The sequence below is a fragment of the Castor canadensis genome, chromosome 4 (assembly GCF_047511655.1).
Source record: "Castor canadensis chromosome 4, mCasCan1.hap1v2, whole genome shotgun sequence".
Taxonomy (NCBI): domain Eukaryota; kingdom Metazoa; phylum Chordata; class Mammalia; order Rodentia; family Castoridae; genus Castor; species Castor canadensis.
Genome location: NC_133389.1, coordinates 125,178,163 through 125,200,471, shown reverse-complemented (window position 1 = coordinate 125,200,471; position 22,309 = coordinate 125,178,163). Strand labels below are relative to the sequence as shown.

The 22,309-nt window shown below is 37.2% G+C and overlaps 1 protein-coding gene across 3 annotated transcripts in view; it reads left to right on the top strand.

Annotated features, from left to right (window-relative positions):
• Positions 1-21,866, top strand: part of Slc25a12 (solute carrier family 25 member 12) — a 190,227-nt gene extending 168,361 nt beyond the window's left edge. For all 3 annotated transcript variants that reach the window (XM_074071102.1, XM_074071101.1, XM_074071104.1), the window contains 7 exons: positions 2,065-2,117; positions 2,351-2,431; positions 13,149-13,289; positions 14,983-15,121; positions 17,915-18,073; positions 18,192-18,282; positions 19,924-21,866. In XM_074071102.1, the coding sequence (XP_073927203.1) occupies positions 2,065-2,117; positions 2,351-2,431; positions 13,149-13,289; positions 14,983-15,121; positions 17,915-18,073; positions 18,192-18,282; positions 19,924-20,128 (869 nt within the window). In that variant the 3' untranslated portion in view covers positions 20,129-21,866. The remainder of the gene's footprint in view (positions 1-2,064; positions 2,118-2,350; positions 2,432-13,148; positions 13,290-14,982; positions 15,122-17,914; positions 18,074-18,191; positions 18,283-19,923) is intronic.
• The last annotated feature ends 443 nt before the right edge of the window (positions 21,867-22,309 follow it).

The following is a 22,309-nucleotide window of genomic DNA, read 5'->3' as shown; positions in this document are numbered from 1 at the left end:
GTTTGTACTCCAGGGGAAGAGATGTGCATTGTCCTGCATGCAAAGCTGACCACGTGAAAGCTTGTTTTATACTAAGGCTTGCATATCTAGATTTTACTTAATGGAGTCAGGGTTGAGTGGCACTAAGGTTGTTTATTTCTCCAGTCTTTCATTATTGCATAATGACCTTTCTTTCCTTGGTATTGTTTAAAATTACAAAGGGAATGTCCTCTATTAGAAAAAGCCTAGATATATTGTCTTCTCAATGGATAGATGCTTAGAGAAGATTTCATTTGGGAGAGGTGTCATATTAAGTGGGTGCAGTATAGCAAGTAGGGGAGGGAATTGTTGGCTTTATTCAAGTTGCAGACTGATAAAATCAGTCTTTTAAATGAGAGACATTTGTATTAGGGAGAAGATTGTAGGAGTCCTGTATGTGAGCACTGTGATTATTGAGATTGTCATATATTGCTTAGAACTGGTCCATTATTCTGTCAGATGATTGACAAAATTGTTGACAGATTAGCTAGATTTCTTTGCAGGCAACAATGATAAAATGACACAAATCAGTAGTTTATTAAAATTCCATGAGCTTTAGTGAGGCAAGTTGTAAAACAAATACACATGCTGACATGGTTGTACAGGAGTTAGATTAAAAGTAATAGGACCTGGTAATCACGATGGTTTGAAAGTTAAGACTGCCATCTGCTGATTTATTCCTTTAAATCATTCCGTTACCCCTGAGAGGTGTGTGTGGATTTGTGTTTGTCGTTGATAATTTAGTTTGACTGACAGTAGCCTGTATGCATGATTACTTGCTAGCTCTCAATTCATGGAAAATCACTCAGCAGCATCCTCAAAGTAGGCTTAAGACCAGCAGTGAGCAAGCATGCAAACACATATGTAACTTCCCTTCAGCTAGATGACTTAAAGGATATATGATGTTTATTGTTAGCATCTTTTTTAAATGTATGCAAAAATGTATGCTAACAATTTGGATAAGCTGTGTTCTTTAGAAAGCTGAGCCCTATGAATATTTACAAATGTTGAATTGTGTGTGCATATATTTATATATATATATATATTTTTTTCTTTCTTTCTTTTTCCTCTTCCAATTTGCACCCAGCCAAGGAAATTTAGCTTTTTAAGAATAATGACCTCTTTTGTTTTGAGGGAATTCTTTTAAACTGTCTTAAGCCTGGCATATGTTAGTAAATACAAACACAAATAGCATATATTTTTGCTTAAAGCAGATGCTCATTAGATACTAAAAACTGCACTTTTATTTGCAGTTATGGCTTTCTTTGAGTGAATGAATATTGAATGCTGTGTTTCTTTGAGGAGAACATTATGAACATTCTATAATAACCAAGCTGCTGTAAGCTATTATGTGTAGGTAGTGTTCATGGCAAAAATCTGGGTGTGCTTAACAGCACACTATACCACAGCTTTCTAAGTATACAGTGTTAGCTTCTTTCAAGTGTCAGTGTGTGTTTGTTGTAACGAGGGAGAAAATTTGGTTACATTGTTTTTGGGGATGTTCCCAGACTCAAGAAAATCCATAGGCTCCCTTCTTTCCTTAGGTTCTTTTGGGATGGTGTTGGATAGTTAAGTTTGTGGAGTTTTTTTGTTTGTTTTGTTGTTGTTGTTTTAAGCATGCTTAAGAAAAGGATTTTATAGCCTCAAGAAAAATGACATTATATTTGACTTGTAAATAATTATTGCATACATATACAGAAAATTTTTTTCCAGTGCTGGGGTTTGAACTCAGGGCCTACACCTTGAACCACTCCATCAGCCCTTTTTGTGAGGGTTTTTTTTTTTTTTTTTTTTAAGAGAGGGTGTTGGGAACTATTTGCCTGGGGTTGGCTTTGAACTGCAATCCTCCTGATGATCTCTGCCTCCTGAGTAGTTAGGATTACAGGCACGAGCCACAAGCGCCTGACATATACAGAGATTTTAGGATGACCATTCTTCCCATTTTAATGAAAACCCTCATTAATAAGAAGAAAATACTTCCTTGTTGGGTGTGTATGTTTGTATCTAGTACATCTCTGCTGCTAACGATTCTCTCCCTTTGCCTAGGTCTGATACCACAACTTATAGGAGTTGCTCCAGAGAAGGCCATTAAACTGACTGTAAGTTTCTTTCTTACTGAATTTATGTCATTTATTTAGATTACCACTAAGCCAAAAGTTAAAATTGATGTTGCTGAGACTTGCGTACTAGTAAGGTACTTTTAAAACTTTATATTTACATGTAAACATTTGATAATTATTAATTTCATCTTGAGACAGGTATTTCTTGGCAATGCGCTAGTAGAGGAAATGGTTGGGTACTCTGCTTCACTGATGCAGTCTTTTTTAATTAGGTTAATGATTTTGTCCGAGACAAATTTACCAGAAGAGATGGCTCCATTCCACTTCCAGCAGAAATCCTTGCTGGAGGTTGTGTAAGTATTAATACTGGGTGTTTCTTATAGCAAATATATTCCTTTAACCTTGTTGTACATTAGATATGATATCTGACTGACATTTCCTTTGAACTGAAGGAATTTTTTGTTTGTTTTTGCGATACTGGAGTTTGAACTCAGGGCTTTGCACTTGCTAGGCAGGCACTCTATCACTTGAGGCATTCCCCAAAGAATTCTAAGCACATTTTCTCAAGTGGAGTGATTTTAAATTTCATTTCTAATCTAGCTCATGTTCAGGACAGAAAGGAGGTATTATTTTCGTCAGCTTTATTTCTTAGAAGCTTCTTCTAAACTTTTTAAAAGTCCTAATTCTTTTTCTTCTTAACTATCACAGGAAATATAGTAGTGGATAGAGTAACCATATATTTAGATTGACTGGAACTTTAAGTCTGAGCTATTAATTAGTTACTTTTGTTTTAGGTAACTTAATTACCTAAATTATAAGTAAGTTATCAATAAAATTAAGTTAAAACTGAGTTTCATTCTAATTTTCCTTCTTTTCAGACTGGAAAGAAAAGCTATAAGTATATTGCAGTTATTGACAATACAACTGAAGTCAGTAATTCAGATTATATTTGCTTAGCATATAAAGGCTCTGTCCTTAAAGTGTAAGCGTTACATTGGTTTTAGACCAATTTTCATACCTAAGTTTGCAGCCCCAACTATCTTATTTGTGTTATTTGTTTCACATTTGCTAGCATGTGATTTACTTGAGATTTATCTAGTCCATTTTGTTCCTGAAAATGTTAATAATTTCTAGTTGAATTGGCTGGTGGTCTTGCTAAAACTTCTGTTGCTTATGGAACCTCAGGTGATAAGGTCAAAGACCCTCTAAGCTGTAATTCAGAGATGCCCCAAGGGTCAAAGAGGAGAGAGGTTGCTCCCAGCTTCTCCTTGATGAGATTTGTCAGCCTGGCACATACCTAAGCCCTCACCTTTCTGAGATCGAACTTGTTGTGGAAGAGGTGGATTGGTGTGTGTGTGTCTGTGTGTGGTGGGGTTATGTGTGAGCAAATGCATGAGACTTTGCACGTTTGCTGGCATACATTCATTCTTCAGAATGCATTCTCAGAAGGAAAACTTTTTGGTTGAATTCTTTTTCATGAAGAATAAACAAGAGACAAGAATAAGACCCTTGTTTAGGCGGATTAACAAAAGTGTACTTTTTCCTGTTTATCCCAATTGTAGATGCTATCTACAATTCAGGTTCAGTGAGAGAACCTTTGCAAATCATATTTTTCTCAGTGTTTTTAGTTTCCATTTGGTTAAGAAGCTTCCCAACTCATATTTACCATAGCAAATGCATGTATTTGCCAGAAACCTTTTGTAAGTCATGCTTTTTGTTCCATATAGATAATTATTTGTTTCCATTTGTGATAGCCAGAGGATTTTGGCCATGAAACTGACCAGTTCCCGTGTCTGACATGTGACCCACATGATTGAACCACAATCAGATGTGTGGTTCCTTTGTTCTTGCTAGGTGTGGACCCTGTTTATAGATTTGAACTTTGGGAATTTCTGTTGAAGTCAAGGGTACCCTTGAGGGATTTGCTAACACTCTAAATCTCTTCCTTAATCATGACTCATTTCTGGAAGCTTTGATGTATTATCTAGCTGCAAGTTCACAGTATGAAAAATAGGCTAGACTCTAGAGAAAAGAAAATGTGCAATTATTGATTTTTTTTTTTGAGACAGAGTCTGTAGCCCAAGCTGGTCCAGAACTCACTATGTAGCCCAAGACTGGCCTTGAGCATAAAGTCCTCCTGCCTCAGTGTCTCAAGTGCTAGGATTACAAGTGTGTATCACCATGCCCAGCTTGAGTTTCTACTGATGAATTTGACATACTACAGTATAAAAGCATAACCCACTACTTCTCCCAAAATTCAAAAAATTTCAACACAGAATGTAATCTTAGACAAAAGAATGAGTCTCTATTTATAGAATACCTGCACTGTGGGATGTAGGAAAATCTCTTTCCTAAATGATACCACATAAATACTGGGAAGAGTAGCTGCCTGTCACCTGATCCTGAGAGTCCCCAACATCCCAGGTGATGGTGACGGCAAATGTAGTTCTTGTGTGTATTTGGCTAAGTGCCAACAGTACCACCAGCGAGAAGAGTGCTGCTGCTTTTCCAAAAATGACTCAATTTTAAAGCTGTACCTACTGCACATTAATGAGGAAGAAATAGCTCAAACTGAGTTACACGTTTTTCCCAGCAGAAGGATTAGCTAGGACCTGGACTGAGTTCCTTGTAGATAGATGGGAGGGAAATTCTGTTGCCATGTTACCTTTATCAAAAATGGGGTGTATTGACTAGATCATGAAAAAAAGTAAAATATCTCTTACTCTTAGGCATTTTGTTTTTCGTTGTTGTTTATTTTATGATCTTTTTTGTTTTTGTTGTTGTTTAGATTTTTTGTCATGTGAGGTATAAGAAATTAAATCCCTGACCTGACACATGCTAATCAAGCTTTCTAACTACTGAGCTTTTTTAGCCCTATGATCAGTTTTTAAAGATATATGATGTTTGATACATGCAGAAGAATACATGCTACATAGATTATAAAGAGTAATAATAAAATGAACATCCACTTACCCAGCGTAACTAAAATATTACGCTGATTTTTTTAGCATATCTTAATTGTATAAAGGGATTTCATTGTGATACTTCCATACATGCATTTAATGTGCTTTGATCATATTCACTTATCTATTATATTTTCATTCCCTCATTCCCCTCACTTTTTCTTCCAATTTTTTGATGGGTTTCATTATTTTATTTTCATAGTGCATATAGAATACTTAGATCATATCCCACCTCCAATCTCCTTGTTCTCTTCCCTTCTAGTGGTTCCTCCCCACCAAACAATCTCCTTCGTGTCTTTTGGGTTTGGTTTTTTTTTTTAGGTCTATAGGCCACATATGAATTGACACTGAGTTTTACTTTTATAATCTACTACATTGCAAATGAGCAGTAGGAACTTTTCCTACTTAGCTGAACATTTATAGGAATTATCTCATTATTATTCCTATCTAGGGTTGACTAAAACCTCAGTGAGATCCCATACTAAGTAAATGGCAAAGTTGAAATTTAAACTACTTTGTCTCTAAATCCATATTCTTTTACATTTGGTATATATGTCCATTTTTTAAAAATTTCATTTATTCATTCTTTCATTGAGTACCTGCCATATCTTTCAGGCACATTAGAAAAAAAATAACAGCTTTTTTTGTTGTGGTTGGTGCTGGGGAGTAAATGCAGGGCCTTGTGCATGCTAAGTAGCCACTGAACTATATCCCTAGCCCTAAAAAATTAACAGCTTTATTGATATATAATTCACATGCTATATAATTCCCCCATAAAACACGGTTTTAGAGTTATGCAACAAACACCAGTCAATTTTAGAACAATTTTATTACTACAAAAAGAAATCTGGTACCTGTTAGCTGTCATCCTCCAATCTTCCCTCCACACTCCCATGTCGTAGGCAACATTAACATATTTTATTTCTATAGATTTACAATTCTGAATATTTTATGTAAGTAAAATCATGTGATATGTAGCTTTTTGTGCCTGACTTCTTAAAAGACTTTTTTTTATTTGGTGGTGGTGGTGGTACTGGGATTTGAACTTGGGGCCTCAGGCTTGCTAGGCAAGCACTTTACCCTTGAGTCCCTCTGTCAGTCCTGTGTCTGGCTTCTTGGCTTCTTTCACTTAGCATGTTTTCAGGGTTCATCCTTGTTGTAGCATGTATCTGTACTTCATTCTTTTTTGTTGTCATTTGTTTTTTTTGAGCCATGGGCTCTTTATAAAGGCAGAGGCTGACCTCTAAATCTTGATCCTCCTGCCTCAGCCTCCTGAGGCTGAGGTGTACACCACCACACCTGGCCTTACTTCATCCTTTCTTATTGATAAACATATGACATGTACCACATTTTGTTTAGCCATTAATCAGTTGATACACATTTGGGTTGTTTCTACCTTTTGTCTATTATGAATAATGCTGCTGTGAACATTGATATAGAAGGTTTTACGAGAACATTTGTTTTCATTTCTCTGGGGTTTATCTATGAGTGGAATTATTGTTGGGTCATGTGCAACTCTAATCAGCATTTCAACAAACTGCCAGACTGTTTACCAAAATTACTATACTGTTTTACATTCCTAGTAGCAGTGTATGAGTGTTCTGATACTTCCCATGTTTTTGCCAATAGTTGTTATTGTCCATCTTTTCACTATAGTTATCTTACTGGTTATGAAGTGTGGCATCTTATTGCAGTATAATGACTGACAATGTTCAGGATCTTTTCATGTACATATTTGTCATTTGTGTATCTTCTTTGGAAAAACAGCTATTCAGTATCTTTGCCTATTTTAATTTTTTATTATGTGCTACTAGGTTATATTTATAATTATTAGTACATATAAATTATACATTATCAATGAGTTTCATTATGACATTTCTATACATGCATGTATATGCTTTGGTAATATTCACCCTCCTAAATATTCTCTCTTCTCTTCTGCCTCCGCGCCCCCTCCCCCTCCTTACCCTTCTTTAATAGTCCCTCTATTACTTTGAGGTTGCTTTTGCTTTTTTTTTTTTTCAGTCTGGTTTCTATAAATGAGAGAAAACATGCCTTTGTCTTTCTGAGTCTGGCTCATTTTGCCTAACATGATGACCTCTAGTTCCATCCATTTTCTTGCAAATGGCATTATTCCTTCTTTATGACTGAAGAATACTTCATTGTGTAATTATGCCACTTTTGCTTTACCCATTTTATCATTTCTGGGCACCTAGATTGATGCCATAACTTGGTTATTGTGAATAATTCCAGAATAAGTATGGATATGCAAGTATCTCATATGTATACTGACTTTGATTCCTTTTGGGTATATAACCAGGAATAGTACTGCCGAATCGTATAGTAGTTTGTTTTAGTTTTTGAGAAACCTCCATATTGTTTTTCATAATGGCTATACAAATTTACATTCACTCCAACAATGTGTAAGAGTTCCTTTTCCCCCACATTCTCACAAGCATTTGTTATTTTTGTTTGTTTTGATAAAAGCCATTCTGACTAGTTTGAGATGGAATCTTAATGTAGGTTTTTGTTTGTTTGTTTGCTGTTTGTTTTTCAAGTACTGGGGTTTGAACTCAGGGCCTTGCATTTGCTAGGCAGTAACTACCATTTGAGCCATGCCCCAGTCCTCAATGTGATATGCTATGCTTCGAAGATTAGTTACCTAGCCCGCACAACAATGAACTGGACATGATCACAAAAATAAACCATTGTGCACTTACAAACATATCTAATCTGGCAAAGGCATGTGCAAACAGTAAAACAATGACACTGTGGCAAGGTACTTATCTATGAGTACCTACATACTCTACTGTATTTTAAGGAACAAAACTTCTAGCAATAATATAGTTTGCATATGCTTTAAGAATTAATATACATTTTAAACCTTGTGATAGCTCTAGAAGCATGTAGGCAAATGTTAACCAGAAACACCAAATAATTTTTTAAAAGATCAAGGTTGCTACATGTCTTTTTATGTCTATAAAGTGTGTATGTTTGTAACACTTAGAAGGACACATACACAAGGAAACATATGTGGCAAATCCACACTGTCCTTTTTTAAACTTTGTTGTTGACCTTTATGCCATACTATACATATTCAACTGAGGAGGACAAAGGGAGAGGGAATAAAATCTGAAACTAGTTTTATTTCACTGGTGAGAAATACAGCAATGTAGAATGAGAATGATATACCCTTGGAGTGTTTCCCCTCTGAGATACAAATACATGAAGATACATTGCCTGTGTTCTAAGACTGCTGATTTTAAGTGATATCATTAATATGCCAGCTTTTCAAAGGGAAAAAAGCACTGCTTACAGTAAATATAATTATTTAATAGATAGAATTTCATAAATACAGAATTTTTAATGAAAAAATTTACATATTTGTACAAATATGCTGTTCACAAATGTTACTAGCAAAAAAGACCAGAAAAAATTCACATGCACAATAAGAAAATAAGTAAAAACAATAATATGCTCTTTTGTAGTAAAGATAATAGTTAAGTTTGTTGGGAAAGAAATTTAGTGGGCGGGAGGGGGGAGGGGGAGATGGCACAAACAATGTGTACACATGTAAGTAAATGTAAAATCAATAAAATAAAAGAAAGAAAAAAAGAATTTACTGGGGAAAAAATGAAATTTAGTAAAATAGGATAAAAGTGGGGAGAAATGGAAAAAAGAGAGACACATTTCCTGCCCCCATACAGGAAATGGGAATAGAGACTCAAACTATATGCTCTTAATAAAACAATAATATTTGGTAATAAAATCTTCTTAATTACTTCTTAATATAAAATATTAGCTATACTGATCACAAATGTCAAAATTTACTTAGGTTTACCAAAATCAAAGTGGCTTTAAGATTAAAAAATTAATCCAGGAAGAGAAACTAAGAAGCTGGGAGAAAGAATTGGCATAGCATTTCCTACTGTACCTTTTAAATTCTCAACCATAGGACTATATTAAAACTGCTCAATAAGAATCAAGAAACAGAGCTAGTCTTAGAAACAATGGCTTCTTTACAGACTAAGTGTTCTTTCACGTATTTGTCCCTATAGTAAATTTGGTAATTTTTATACTTTAAATTTTTTTAAAAACTCGTTGGCACTAATATCTCTGGATTCAAACTTTAAAAAGCTTATTTACTTATGCATATATGAATATGAAAAAATCCTAACCAAATATCGCTAGTGAGTTGATACAATAATAGACATTAAGATATATAAAATTTTTAAGCTATAATGATAAACAACTATATAGATTTTTAATGGACATTGCCTGATTTGCTTGCTGCTTCTGGTAACAATGCAACTTACATTAGATAACATACCATTCCCTGTCATATTTTTCTACTCACCAAAAGTACCAAACTTTCTTTTTTTTGATTTTCCTAATCAAATTTGTTGCTTATTTTTCTTAAAGACATGTAAGAACTAATATTAAAACAGGCTTAGATGCTTTTATTTTTTCAGTATTGTCATTATGTTATTGTTCTAGAATTGAATTTAAAAGCTGTGAGGGAGAATTACTCCCATTCAGTGTGAGAGTTACCTGTATATAACAGAAAGGGAGGGAATGCAAAAACTACATCACGTTTTTTTTTTTTTTTTTTTGAGAAAATAAACCAACTAAAGTTGACTGCAAAAGTTAGTGGGAAAAGGATGTTAATACTGAGATGTCATGGGGCCCTCCAATGTTCCTGGGGCTGAGGGGCTGCATACAAGATTAGGCCTGTTCAACCTTCTGCCCTCACAATCCTACCCCAAGGGCAGGGTCCACAAAAGGTTAGGGACTAGGCTGTATTTGTGCCAAGTCCCTAGTTATTTCTTTCTTTGAACTCTTGTCTTCTCTAATTTTGAACTATTTCCCTCCAACCACAAAATGTCCAATCAGAGCATCTCATTATAAAGTCTTCCTTTATAGAGACTGATGAATATCTAACTTCAATTTCTTTAAGGCCAAAACCGTCCCTCCAGCACATGTACAAAATATGTGCATTTAAAATAACCAGAGGAACCAATACAAGTTACAGAATTACTTGTCACTAGGACTAACTCAATGGGAACAGGGACAGACAGTGACTATCTTACCAAACATTCTTGGGTACTTTTGTGAAGGAGTGGGAAATAGTTCTTTCTAAAATAGTTTTAAGATAGTGGTAGTTTAAAAGGAATAAATTGCAATATGTTTATTGTTAAAGGTTATATATGCCAAGTTGCTGACAACATGAAACTATGCATACTTACAACTAGGGTAAGGGAAGTACTATAATATGAATGTTGGTGTCCCCCAAATTTGTTGGAACCTATTAACCAATGTGTTAGTATTAAGGGACAAGGCCTTTGAGAACTGATTAAGTCTTCATGAGTGGGATTATTTTGCTTATAGAAGAGGATGAAGTGAGCTGCTTTGTCTCTTCCCTCATGTGAGGATACAGCAAAAAGGTGACAACTTGGAAATAGATAGCAGCCTTTATCACTCTACATCTGCTGGTGCCTTGATCTTGAATTTCCCAGAAATATGAGCCATAACTTTCTGTTGCTTATTAATTACCCAATTGGAGGCACTTTGTTGGAGCAAGCAGAATGAACTAAGATAGAAGAGTAAAAAAATCCCTGTGTACCTATCATCTCTTTTTTTTTCTGTCCTTAATACTTTATTGGTCACCTATAGACCTGTGCCCAGCTGGTGGGTTCCAGAGGTGGTGGGTAACTGTTACCAAATCCCTGGTGAGGTATAAGGAAGCCTTAGCCTACCCTCCAGCTATCCCCAAACTACAGAACTTGGAGGGGCAAGTCTAGAGAATGTATTTTAAAATGTAGTCATCACCTTTTCTCAGTTGATTAGTTTCTTTTGAAACTAATAGAGTTTCAAGAGAAAGCCTGTTGCTTGTATACGCAGAAGTTTGAAGAATTGTTGAAAGACTACAAATCTCAATAAAGTGGCAATTATATCCAAAAGGGTCCATGAGGGAAGGTAGGGGAGAGAAACTGAGGGAGGAAGAAGGGGATGTGGATTGGAGTACTCCTGCTCTGCAGGACATTATAATTTACTAATGGTTAAAAACATGAAAGAGCTTTGTGTTTATTTAAACATAAGGTCCACGTTTAACATAAGGCACCCAGGGGCTGACACTGTGTGGTGGTGGCAAATTTGGGGGATTATAATCAAAATTTGCAGTTCTATTCTTTTGTTAATCTGCTTTAGTTTAGAAAGTAAAACACATTTTCCCAAAGATAGTCTTTACGACCATTATTTAAACAAGAGATTTCAGGAAAATAGTAAACTCTTTCAATTGGTTGGGTCTTTAATACTAACTACAGAAGCAATTACTTGGATTATCATTTTAATATAATTTTTCACCCAGAAATCGTTTTGAAAGTATTGTTTGCTTAGATTGAAACATTGAACTGCTACCTTCTGCCTGCAGTGCAATAGATTAAAAGACAAAAGAAACACAGCAAATCAACATGTCAAATTGGGTCAGTACAAAATTGGAGGACCTATGTACTAGTGGTTGGGGAGTTGAGAGAGCAGGGGAGGGAAGAAGGGAGAGGGAGGGGGAGACAGAGAGAGAAAGAAAGAGAGAAAGGAAGGAAGGAAGGACAGTGGGAGAGAGGAGGAAAAGAGGGAGAAAAGGAAGAAAGGAGGAAGGAAGAATACAACTCTCTGCTTTGTGGACAAAAAGAGGATTAAGGGCCCTTGGGAATCCAGTACAATAAACTGCCCCAGAAGAGGAAAAGAATCTAGTGTCAGTGTTGGCAACTGTGGATGTCCAAAGGAATAAGGGATCAGAATTGGAACCTGAGTAGTTGAGAAGTTGAGAAGTTTCCTAACCAGACTGGTTAGGAAAATGGGTAGAGTCACTTTGCTGCCCTTTTGAAAAAGGGGTCTGAGAGAGTTGTGGGTTTTAGTAAATGAGCAGGAATACAGGTAGAGGCAGAGCAAAGCAATGAAGTGCATAGAAGGTTGCCTAAGAGTTTTTTAGGTTTGATAACTGGAATTACAGTGCCCCAGAGAAGCATGCATTCCATATTTCACATGGGATGTGCATTGCAGTCAAGTTATGATCATATGATATGATTATATGAATATAGTTATGATTATATAATGTATAAATAGTTACAGATTAAAATGAAAATGTACTAATGGGATTTCATCACTTCATGAAAAGATACTATATAATTTATTTTTATATATTGATTTCTTCACTTCATGAAGAAATATTATATATTTAATTTATTTTTATATATCTATATACACACATCTTTTTTCTTACAGAAACCAAGGGACCAGATTTCAGATGCAAATGCACTCTGATTATCCAAATTCAAATCTGTCATTCATCACTAGAATGTGGAATGTGGCTTTGTGAGGAGGGTGCTGTACGCAGGGAAACTAAAAGTTCCATTTCCCATCTCTGCCTTGAAAAATTTCACGGGTTTTGTCTTGAAATGATATTGAAACTTGTCTTTCCAAATTCCTTCCTTTTGTGTAGGTGGAACTGTGTATCCCCTCTCAGAGTTTTCTCAGGCCCATACATTTTAGAATTTGAGCCACAGGGGACTTACGTTCCTCTGACTTAAGGGAAATTCTATGGAGCCAAACTTACGTTAATTGTTCTACAATCCAAGGAAGCAGAAACAAGTGGCTGGGCTAAAGAGAGTGCTAAGAAGAGCAAAGAAACAATTGTATGTCTGAATTTTAGCTGTACTGTGCAGAAGATAATAGTCTCCTACCATCTCTTTCCCTTTACTGGGGAGTGCCCTCCTGTCACATCTGGATTCACTTTTATTTTCCAAATTGGGCTTATTGGCTTTGCCATTTTGAATATGCCTGGGGTGATCCTTGAAAGTCTGTTTTGAGAAACAATCTTGACATTTCAAATAGAAACAAACCCAGTCCTAGATTGACCTGAGACAGACTTTGGGACCATCTTCTGTGAGACCCTCCAGCATCAGCCAAAGTATGGAACTTTCCTTTCACCATCAAGAAGTGGGAGGTGTACAAGTGGGTTTTTTTTTTTAAAGCTTCTGTGGCTTTCCATGTTTACACTCCCTGTCAGACTCTTATGTGGAAATTGCCTGTCTCTTCTCCCTGACTGCAGGCTGGAGGCTCTCAGGTCATTTTTACTAACCCACTGGAAATAGTGAAAATTCGTCTGCAGGTAGCAGGAGAGATCACCACTGGACCCAGAGTCAGTGCCCTGAATGTGCTCCGGGACTTGGGACTTTTTGGTCTGTATAAGGTGAGTAGATTCTCTTGGACTATCTCAGTTGAGAAGTTATAATGTCTTCAATATAAATGTTAAAGGATGCAGTAATCAGACTTCTTCCAACCCAGTTCGAAAAGCAGTCTTGTTCAGCAGAGTAGTCTTATGGAGTAGAATATCAAACCAACAGAAAAAATCAGGACACTTCTATTAAAGGTAGTGGGATACATAAGCACACACACATGACAAGCCTGTTGTCTGTCACCTTCAGTTTTTATGAAGCTTCTGCAGGGAGGCCTGCTTTCACAACTGCTGGCTTCAGGTTCGCAGCCTTTTCATTCCATGTGGTGGGGGCTGGGGGTGGGTGTTTAGGGAAAAGTTTCTTTGGTGTTCTCTTTGGATGGGTTTAGGACCTCAAAAATAGTCTTATGTTTATTTTGAGTCTGAGTTCTCTCTATTGTTATCTTCCCAGTAGGAGCCTCTCTTTGTCTTAATAATTTGACCACAGTAAAACAGTAGTGGAGTTTGGTAGGATTCAGGTCTTTTAAGAAGTTAAGTGGTAGGATTTGTTAATAATGAATTCCATTAAAAAAAAAAAAAAAACCAGCATACTGTACTTCAGCAAAATGCCAGTCAACAGATTCCTTCCCTGCAGGTATACTTACTCCCATCATTACAGATCAGATGTAATGGAGCAGAAGCTATTATTTTTCTTAAACAAGGAATAGTATTTCTTTCCATTCCTTTGCCTGGTTTTAGGGGAAATACATAAATTTAGCCTCAATAGGCAAGTGTGTTTCCACAGCATTGTATTTATTTATAAATATATCACTACAGAAATGTGTAAATTCACTTCTGCAGCTACAAATTAGAAATTAGAAATTCTCTAGATTAGAATCCACAGCTACAGGGCTCTCTGGAGACCAGCAAATAATGGTGCTTATCTCAAGAGAATTTTGTGCACACTGTTGCTCCTCCTAGCCCACCCTCAAATTCCATCCTTTTTGGAATTCCCTTTGAGAGCTGAATTTATAAAGATTGTTTCTCTCTGAATTATCCTTTAGAGTTCTTGGATTTTTCTCCCTGGTCTTTTAAAAACAGAGCCATTAGGGAAACGAGTGCCAGGGTGCAGTATTTGCCTGTCTAGGTCTACCTTGGGCAGCAGAATAGCATGGGTCACTGACAAAGCTGAGGAAAGTGTTCACTGTAACCTCAGTCACTGGGACAAGCTGTCCTTACATGGTTTGCTACTCCCGTAGATACCTCCTGTGAAAATATTTGTCTGAGCCACGTGCTGGCAGCTCATACCTGTAATCTTAGCCACATGGGAGGCTGTTATTGGGAGGATCACAGTTTAAGGCCAGCCCAGGCAAATAGTTCAAGGGACCTCATCTCCAAAATAATCAAAGCAAAATGGACTGGAGGTGTGGCTCAAGTGGTAGAGTGCCTGTTTTGCAAGTGCAAAGTCTGAGTTCAAACCCCAATCCCACCACCATCTGTTTCCCAGTTATTAGGTCTAGGACTCCACGACCCACTTCATTTTGCAAGCCATGGGCCATTCATGTGTGCCTATGTCCTACTAGTTTGCGCACACCCTGTTTCCCTTCCACATCACTTCTAATGCTGTTTGAAGGACATCTCATTGCCAATGACTGGCTCCCTGAGTCCCATTCGGGCTTTCACACCTTGTTTACACACTGTTTTGCACTATTTCCTCACCATTTGACAGGGTGCCAAAGCATGTTTCCTCCGAGACATTCCCTTTTCTGCAATCTATTTTCCTGTTTATGCTCACTGCAAACTGCTTCTGGCGGATGAAAATGGACACGTGGGAGGTGTAAATCTCCTTGCAGCTGGAGCCATGGCAGGTAACTGTAAACTATTTTTTTTAGCCAAAAGAATTCTCTCATTCTCTTTAAGCACGGAATCTCTTGGTCTGGGATGTGTGGCTCAAGTGGTGACCCTGAGTTCAATTGTCAGTGTTATAGAAAATAAATAAATAAAGTAAGTAAGTAAGTAAGTAAGTACTGAATTTGTATGTACTTTCCCTTTTATTTCTGGAAGAGTTATTGTTTGTATCTGACCTAAATACGATTGCTTTTTCTCTTTTATGGAATATGCTGTAATTCTGATGAGAGTAAATTACATTTGCATAATGTGGATAAACAACTTAATGCAGCTTAGCAACTTGGAGCCAAATTAGATCTGCCCATCTAAATTGGGCTTTCATCATTAACATGTTCCTTATCCTCCTGTGCCCCTGAAACCTTGGGTGAAGCCCAGCTAAGCATTAAGGTGGAAAAGTTCTCATCAAATCAGTGGCTTGTTATACCTCATGCTAATGCATGAATCTAGCATGCCCTTATTTTCTGTCTCTGTATATTGGAGTCTACATGGTTTGTTTCAAAATATAGCTTCATGAAGCTGTCTCTGTTCTTCCTACCATAACCCTCACTGTACCAAAGCAGGACAGCAAACCATCCTGAACTTGATTTTCTTCTCTTTTCTAACATTAACATTTTGTCTTTCGTTAATGGTTGCTTGCTTAAGTTTCATCCTTTGTACTAGGCTGAGAGCTCCTTGAGGGCAGGAATTTCATTCTGTTCATCCTTGTCTAACTTATGTGGCCAACACAACCATAGGAGCTCAACAAATGCTTGTTAGTCTAACACAGAAGAGTTAGGCACAGAAGAGAGTCCTTCTGAAAGAGGCTCACAAATGCAAGAAGGTCCTAAGACACTTCCTCCTGATCTGACAGGCATAACCTTACTCTTGACTGTAAAGGAACTGACTTGGAATAAAAGGGAGGAACTAGGCATCCTAGTTCAGAAATGACAGGGAAGGAGATGGCATGTATTGCTTTCCGTACAGCCAAGATTGAGCCTTTACAGAGCCAGTGTGGCTCTGGCCAGCTGTGCTCATGGGCCCTGTTAGGTTCTTACTTGCCGGTTTTATTTTCCTCTGGTAGCCCTGGCTAAACAGCAGGACAGCCTGAGCATTTCTAGAAGTGTGATGTGCTTAATGTGCCAGGAGTCCTTGCTTCTGGGAGTGTTGAGATGGACACGCTGTTACTCTTGTTTGTAATAACCGGGGATGACTTAAAAAACTGTAGGAGGCTGAAGCAGGAGGATCACAAGTTTTGAGGTTAGCTTGGGTTGCATAGTGAGTTCAAGGCTAACCTGAGCTACATAGTGAGACGCTGTCTCAAAAATCCCCACAGAAGCCAGGCATAGTGACTCACACCTGTAATCCAGCACTTGGAAGACTGAGACAGAGGATTAAGAGTTCAGTGCCAGTCTTGGCTACAGAGCAAGACCCTGTCTCAAAAAACCCAAAATTTCAAACCCTTACTTGAGGTCCAGCAATCCCTTGTTTTCTGGCATTTATAATTTTGGTTAGTTGACTGTTAAATGCTAGTAAAATTACCTGCCCATCTTGGTACTGAATGTTCATCCAGCCTCTTTCTTTTATTCACCAGTGTCCACATCTAAAATGGGGGCCAGCATTTTTTCCTCCAAGCTTTTCCTTGTGTTTTCCAACCAGCACCAAAAAAGAGTCAGGGAAGTATGTGTAATCATGGGCAAGCATTTGCCGGTGGCTGACAGAACCAAGTGAACATTTTCCAAGTCAGCACCAGCTTCTTGCTGACAGACATTTGATGTGTTTTCAGAATGAGAGATGAATTTTTCTAATTTTTACCAGTAAAGCTTTGCTGGCAGGCACTGAGAACATTCTCCAAAGGCAGGCAATTGGCTTATTGCATCTGAGTAGGGTACAGGGCTATTTGGAAGGGAGGTATTTGCATTATTTTCTAACAGAGCCCCCCACAAAGCCACCAGTTCCATCTGCCTAGTGATGACACAGTGGTATTTAGGCCAAATTGAATTTCTTCCCTGTGGGGAAGGTTATGTTGCTCTTTTGTGTCCTGTTTTGTTTTATAAGTAAAAGGTGTGGTTGTGAAATCCATCTTCTGTGTCCTGCTGCTGATCAATCTCAACATGACCCTGGGGAGCTTGGGCACAAGGGATGGATGAAAAGCCTTTTGATGATCAGCTTCCCTGTTGCTCCTTAACTGGTTGTCTGGCCTTCTTTTCTCTAACTGTAATGACTTGTGTCATGTAAGCATTTCTGAAAGGAGTCGCATTCACGTCTTAAGTTAACTCCTCCAACAGGTGAGTGGCTGTTAGTATTGCTACTCACCTGGCACAGTAGGCTAGCATTTCAGCAAAAACACTACAATTTGGTGCCAGACATATTTGGCAGCTGGTTAACACTGTCCTCCTATGTATTATACATGAAAATTATTCTGTCTTGTTTAAAGAGAAAAAAAGGAGGTAAAAATAATTGAAAATGAACAGTGACTCTTGGAAATTATCCTGTTAATACTGCTGCATTTTTTTTCTCTCACAGTTCTTTGGAATCATACGGTATAAAGTAAAATCACTCTAATTAATTCTTTTAATTCTTAATTCTACTAATTTCTTCATTCAGAAAGAATTTAGCTGAAGCAGCTAATATATCCATTAGTGCCTAGACCTGTACTTAGGGAGCTTTGAGTTCCCCGAAATGGTTAAAGTTGTAGGTTGTGTTGTTGGATTTGGCAGTATTTCTAACCTGTCTAAAGTACTTTGGATAAATTAAATGTGGCTTTCTTCTGAAAGGTGTGCCTGCTGCTTCTCTGGTGACCCCTGCTGATGTCATTAAGACAAGACTGCAAGTGGCTGCCCGAGCTGGCCAGACAACATACAGTGGTGTCATTGACTGTTTCAGAAAGATCCTCTGTGAAGAAGGGCCCTCAGCATTTTGGAAAGGGACTGCAGGTAAGGGTCGGGGCCATAACTAATGGCTGGCTAGCTTTAATGTCTTTCCCTGTTACTCAATGTCTGTGCCATAATCATCCTGGTTTATGTCTACTCCATCCCCACTCCTCTTTTTCAGCTCGAGTGTTTCGATCCTCTCCTCAGTTTGGTGTTACTTTGGTCACCTATGAACTTCTCCAGCGGTGGTTTTACATTGATTTTGGAGGCCTGTAAGTGAACCGCTCAACTCCTTTACAAAGAAATGACCAAAACCAAATGTTTTATTCTGTTTACAGAAGCATTTTTGGAACTCTTAGAAAATTGACAAGACAGAAACCTTTAAGATAGTGCATTTAAAACAATACACTTAAAAAGCCTCAATGTTAAGAGAGTAAGACTGCACAATATTAAATGGCTATTTAGGAAAGGTTTAGGGAGGTAGAAAATTAATATGCTGTGTGAATAATTGTCTTTTTTAGTGTAAGCAGATACTGAGTTTTATCGAATTAGGTCCTTATATAGGTTTTATTATATGGCCTTTTCACCAGAAGTAATCTGAATGTGTACTAGTAACACTTTTATGAATTTTCTTTCAAAGATCCAAGCCCATTTGTACCTCTGAAGTTTCATCATTCATTATCATTTATTACTAGATTGATATAGATGCTTATAGAGCCAATTTATGGCAAAACAAAACAAGAACAACAAAAATAAGCAAACCCCAATAGGTTCAAAGAGAGGTTATACTCTCAGATATAACCATTGGTAGTGTGTATGTAGGCCAAAAGTTAGGCTGCTTGAAGCTTTGCATTTGAGCCTCACACTGGGGAGAAGAGGAATTACTTGTCGAATTTGCTGGGTAGGGAAAGTTGTACCCAAAGCAGCCAATTATCAGCTGTTTAACAGAAGGCTGAATGCCCAAATGCCATTTCTGAGTCTTCATCTCATAGACCTGTGAACCCTTCTCCTGCTCAAAGGCAAAAATAGAGAAATAGCTGTTAAACCCAGAAGTAGAAGGACCTATACAAAAAAGGGAACTATGCTGGAAGCAGAGGTAGGGGGATCATGGTCTGAAGCTATCGTGGGCAAAAACATGGGGCTGTATCTGAAAAATAAACTAAAGTAACAAGGGCTGGGGGCATGGCTCAAGTGGTATAGCACTTTTCTAGCACGTGTAAGGCCACAACTTTAAACCCCACTACTGTCCCCTTCCCCAACCTCCCACAAAAAATTTAAAAAGCAAGAACAGTAATATTACCATTCCATTGTACAAACACTAAGATTCAGGCTTTTCTATGCTTTCATATTCTGTAAAAGTAAGAACTAAGTCTATTTTTCTTTAATTTTAATAGTAACCTTTATAAATCTATTATTTAAAAAATTAACTTTTAAATTATGTCAAAATAAAAGGAAAATGGGTTGGCAGAGTGACTCAAGTAGTTGAGCACTTGCCTGGCAAACATGAGGCACTGAGTTCAACCCCTAGTATTACCCCTCAACAAAAGAAAAATTTTACAAAATAAAAGAAAAATGTACACTTTTATTATTAAAGTCATATATGCTTACTGCAGAAAATTTGGAAAATAGAAAAGTAGGAAGGAAAAAACCATCCCAAAGAATGATAATATTTTTCTGTGCATCTATTTGTATATGTATATAAGCATTGAAATTGAGGCCATTTTTCTTTTAAATCTAGTAAGTGAATGTGGTGCTATAAGCAGCTATAAACCATGAATAATGAAGCATAGATGACATGGAAATGGTTGAAGCAAACAATCTTTATGACATGTGCGTCAGACTGAAAATGTTCAGTTGTAAGCCACTCTCATTAGTCTTGAGCACACTAACCATTGGCTCTCTCCTGTCAACAGCAAACCCTCTGGCTCAGAACCGACACCTAAGTCACGCATCGCAGACCTTCCTCCTGCCAATCCTGATCACATTGGTGGATACAGACTTGCCACAGCCACTTTTGCTGGCATTGAAAACAAGTTTGGCCTTTATCTTCCCAAATTTAAGTCTCCTAGTGTTGCTGTGGTTCAGCCAAAGGCGGCAGCAGCAGCGGCAGCTCAGTGATAAGACAACCATTGAGAGTGACAAAATGGCACCCAGAACAAAGAGGCATAGGAAAACAGCCGTGTAATGTATCCAGTCAGCTGCATGGTGCTGACTGAGCTGTGGAGTCAAACTATTCTTTCTGTATGACATATACATATATTTGTTTATACAGCAATCATTAGCCCAGGGAAAAACCACAACACAGTTTCAAGCTTTAGTCTTATGTGGTGAAGTGTTTTTTAAGCCTTGGCATGAATTAGTGTTTTAGACTCTGCTTTGCACAGCTTGTACTTACAGTGACTGTACATATTGTACATCTTTGTACAGAGACATCTTGGCACCTCAATCCCAACAAATCACATTCATAGCAATGTAATGCAGTTCTGAGTGGCTTGAAATGTACAGAATGTTTTGAAAGTGTTTTATTTAGAATCACATAAGAATAAATGATTAAAATTAAATTCAATCTCTTATTGGTGAATTATAAAAATAAAGCATCAATATTGGATGTATTTAATTCCTAGTTTGTTTTCCATTCTGGAATAAGAGGTGTTTGCTGATACAAGGCATAACGAGATCTAATGCTGACACCATTGAATCAGTGATACTTTGGAAAGGTGCATGCCAGTAGATGCCAGAGGAACAGGCCAATGACTTGCCTGTGCTGATGTGTTTCCATTTCTATGTAATGTGTGTGTGGTCCTCCTGTACTAATCAAAAAGCATTTCCAAGACAGTTCCTCTTGTGGTGTGCAGTGGGAAATATGTGGTCTCCAGCATTAATTTGCTTAGTTTGTTTTCCTCTGATACAGTAAGGCAAAGGCCAAGTTTTCAAAAGAGTAAAGGATATTTTGACAATTTCCCTTCAGATGGTATGATTCCAATCAAAAATAAAAGCACACCAAAATGTATGCATGTAGTTTGATTTTCCTTCATAGAAATACTAAGAGTGCTTTTTGTGCTGATCCAATACTGATTCTAAGTAACTCACTCATGATCAGGTTTTCTCTCTTTCCCACTTTTATAGGAAATAGTTTGGTTTGGAAAAGGCTAGGGAAGAAGGAAGAGTAGAAAAGCTCCTATATGGTGATTTAGTGGGGTCAAAGTCCTTACTTAGGAGTCCAGATGAAAACTACTTATTCCAAAAGTCGCTCACCAAGAGTATGATTACTAATTTGGATGTAAACATGCATCTCGACGGCCACATCTGCACTTTGCTATGGATGTTATTTGACATGTAGCATCAGAATTTATTTACTTTAGCAAAGTGCTTTGGGAAAACACTGCTATTGCCAGTGAGCTGGGATATAGAATGTATGCACATATTTTTCAAGGAGCGAGCCTGGAGATGGATCAAGTCACCTAATACCCTGCTCAGCCCTCACCAATTAATGGCTGACAGCCGCATGACCACAACGATAAGTTCTCTCAAGGCCCTCCAGGAACAAAAGAATCTTGAAAGGAAGTTATCTCCAAATGTATTAGATTAGTCTTATTACAATGGAACAAATAACACTATTGTTTTTGCTACACCATTTGTTAAAAATGTACAAATAATCCAAGAATATGTAATTACATGTAATACATGTGTGTTTAGATTAAGATGTGAAGGTGTCCTCCACCTTCCTTCTCCCTCCCCTACTTCCTGCAATGATTTCAGAGTTAAATATTGCTACCAAGTTAGAGTACAAATTTGTAGTCTGTCTTCCTTACATCTACATAAACATATATACATACTTATGTTTTAAAAAGCAAGATTATGCTGTGTTTGTGTGATTCTGTTACTTAGTACATGTTTGAGATCTGTCCATATCAGTTCATAAAGATGTCTTTTTTTTAATAGTTGCATAGTGTTTTGTTGTATGGTTTGTGAAACTTTGTAATAATTCCCTTATTGACATTTATTCACTCTTTTCACTATTGCAATGGTGTAGTAAATAGAAAACATCTTTGTATACATATCTTGAGTGCATATCCCACTGTTTCATTGGGATACAGTATTTAGAACTGGAATTGAAAATTCACAAGCTAAATGGGTTTTATGTTTTTATGCATATCACCACATTGTTCTTCAAAAAGGTCTTATTACTTTATTTTCCAATATGCAGCATTTGAGAATGACTCTCAGGCAAATTATGACAGGGATCACTGTTGTTTTAATTTTCATTTTTCTAATTACTAGTGGGATTATATCTTTTCA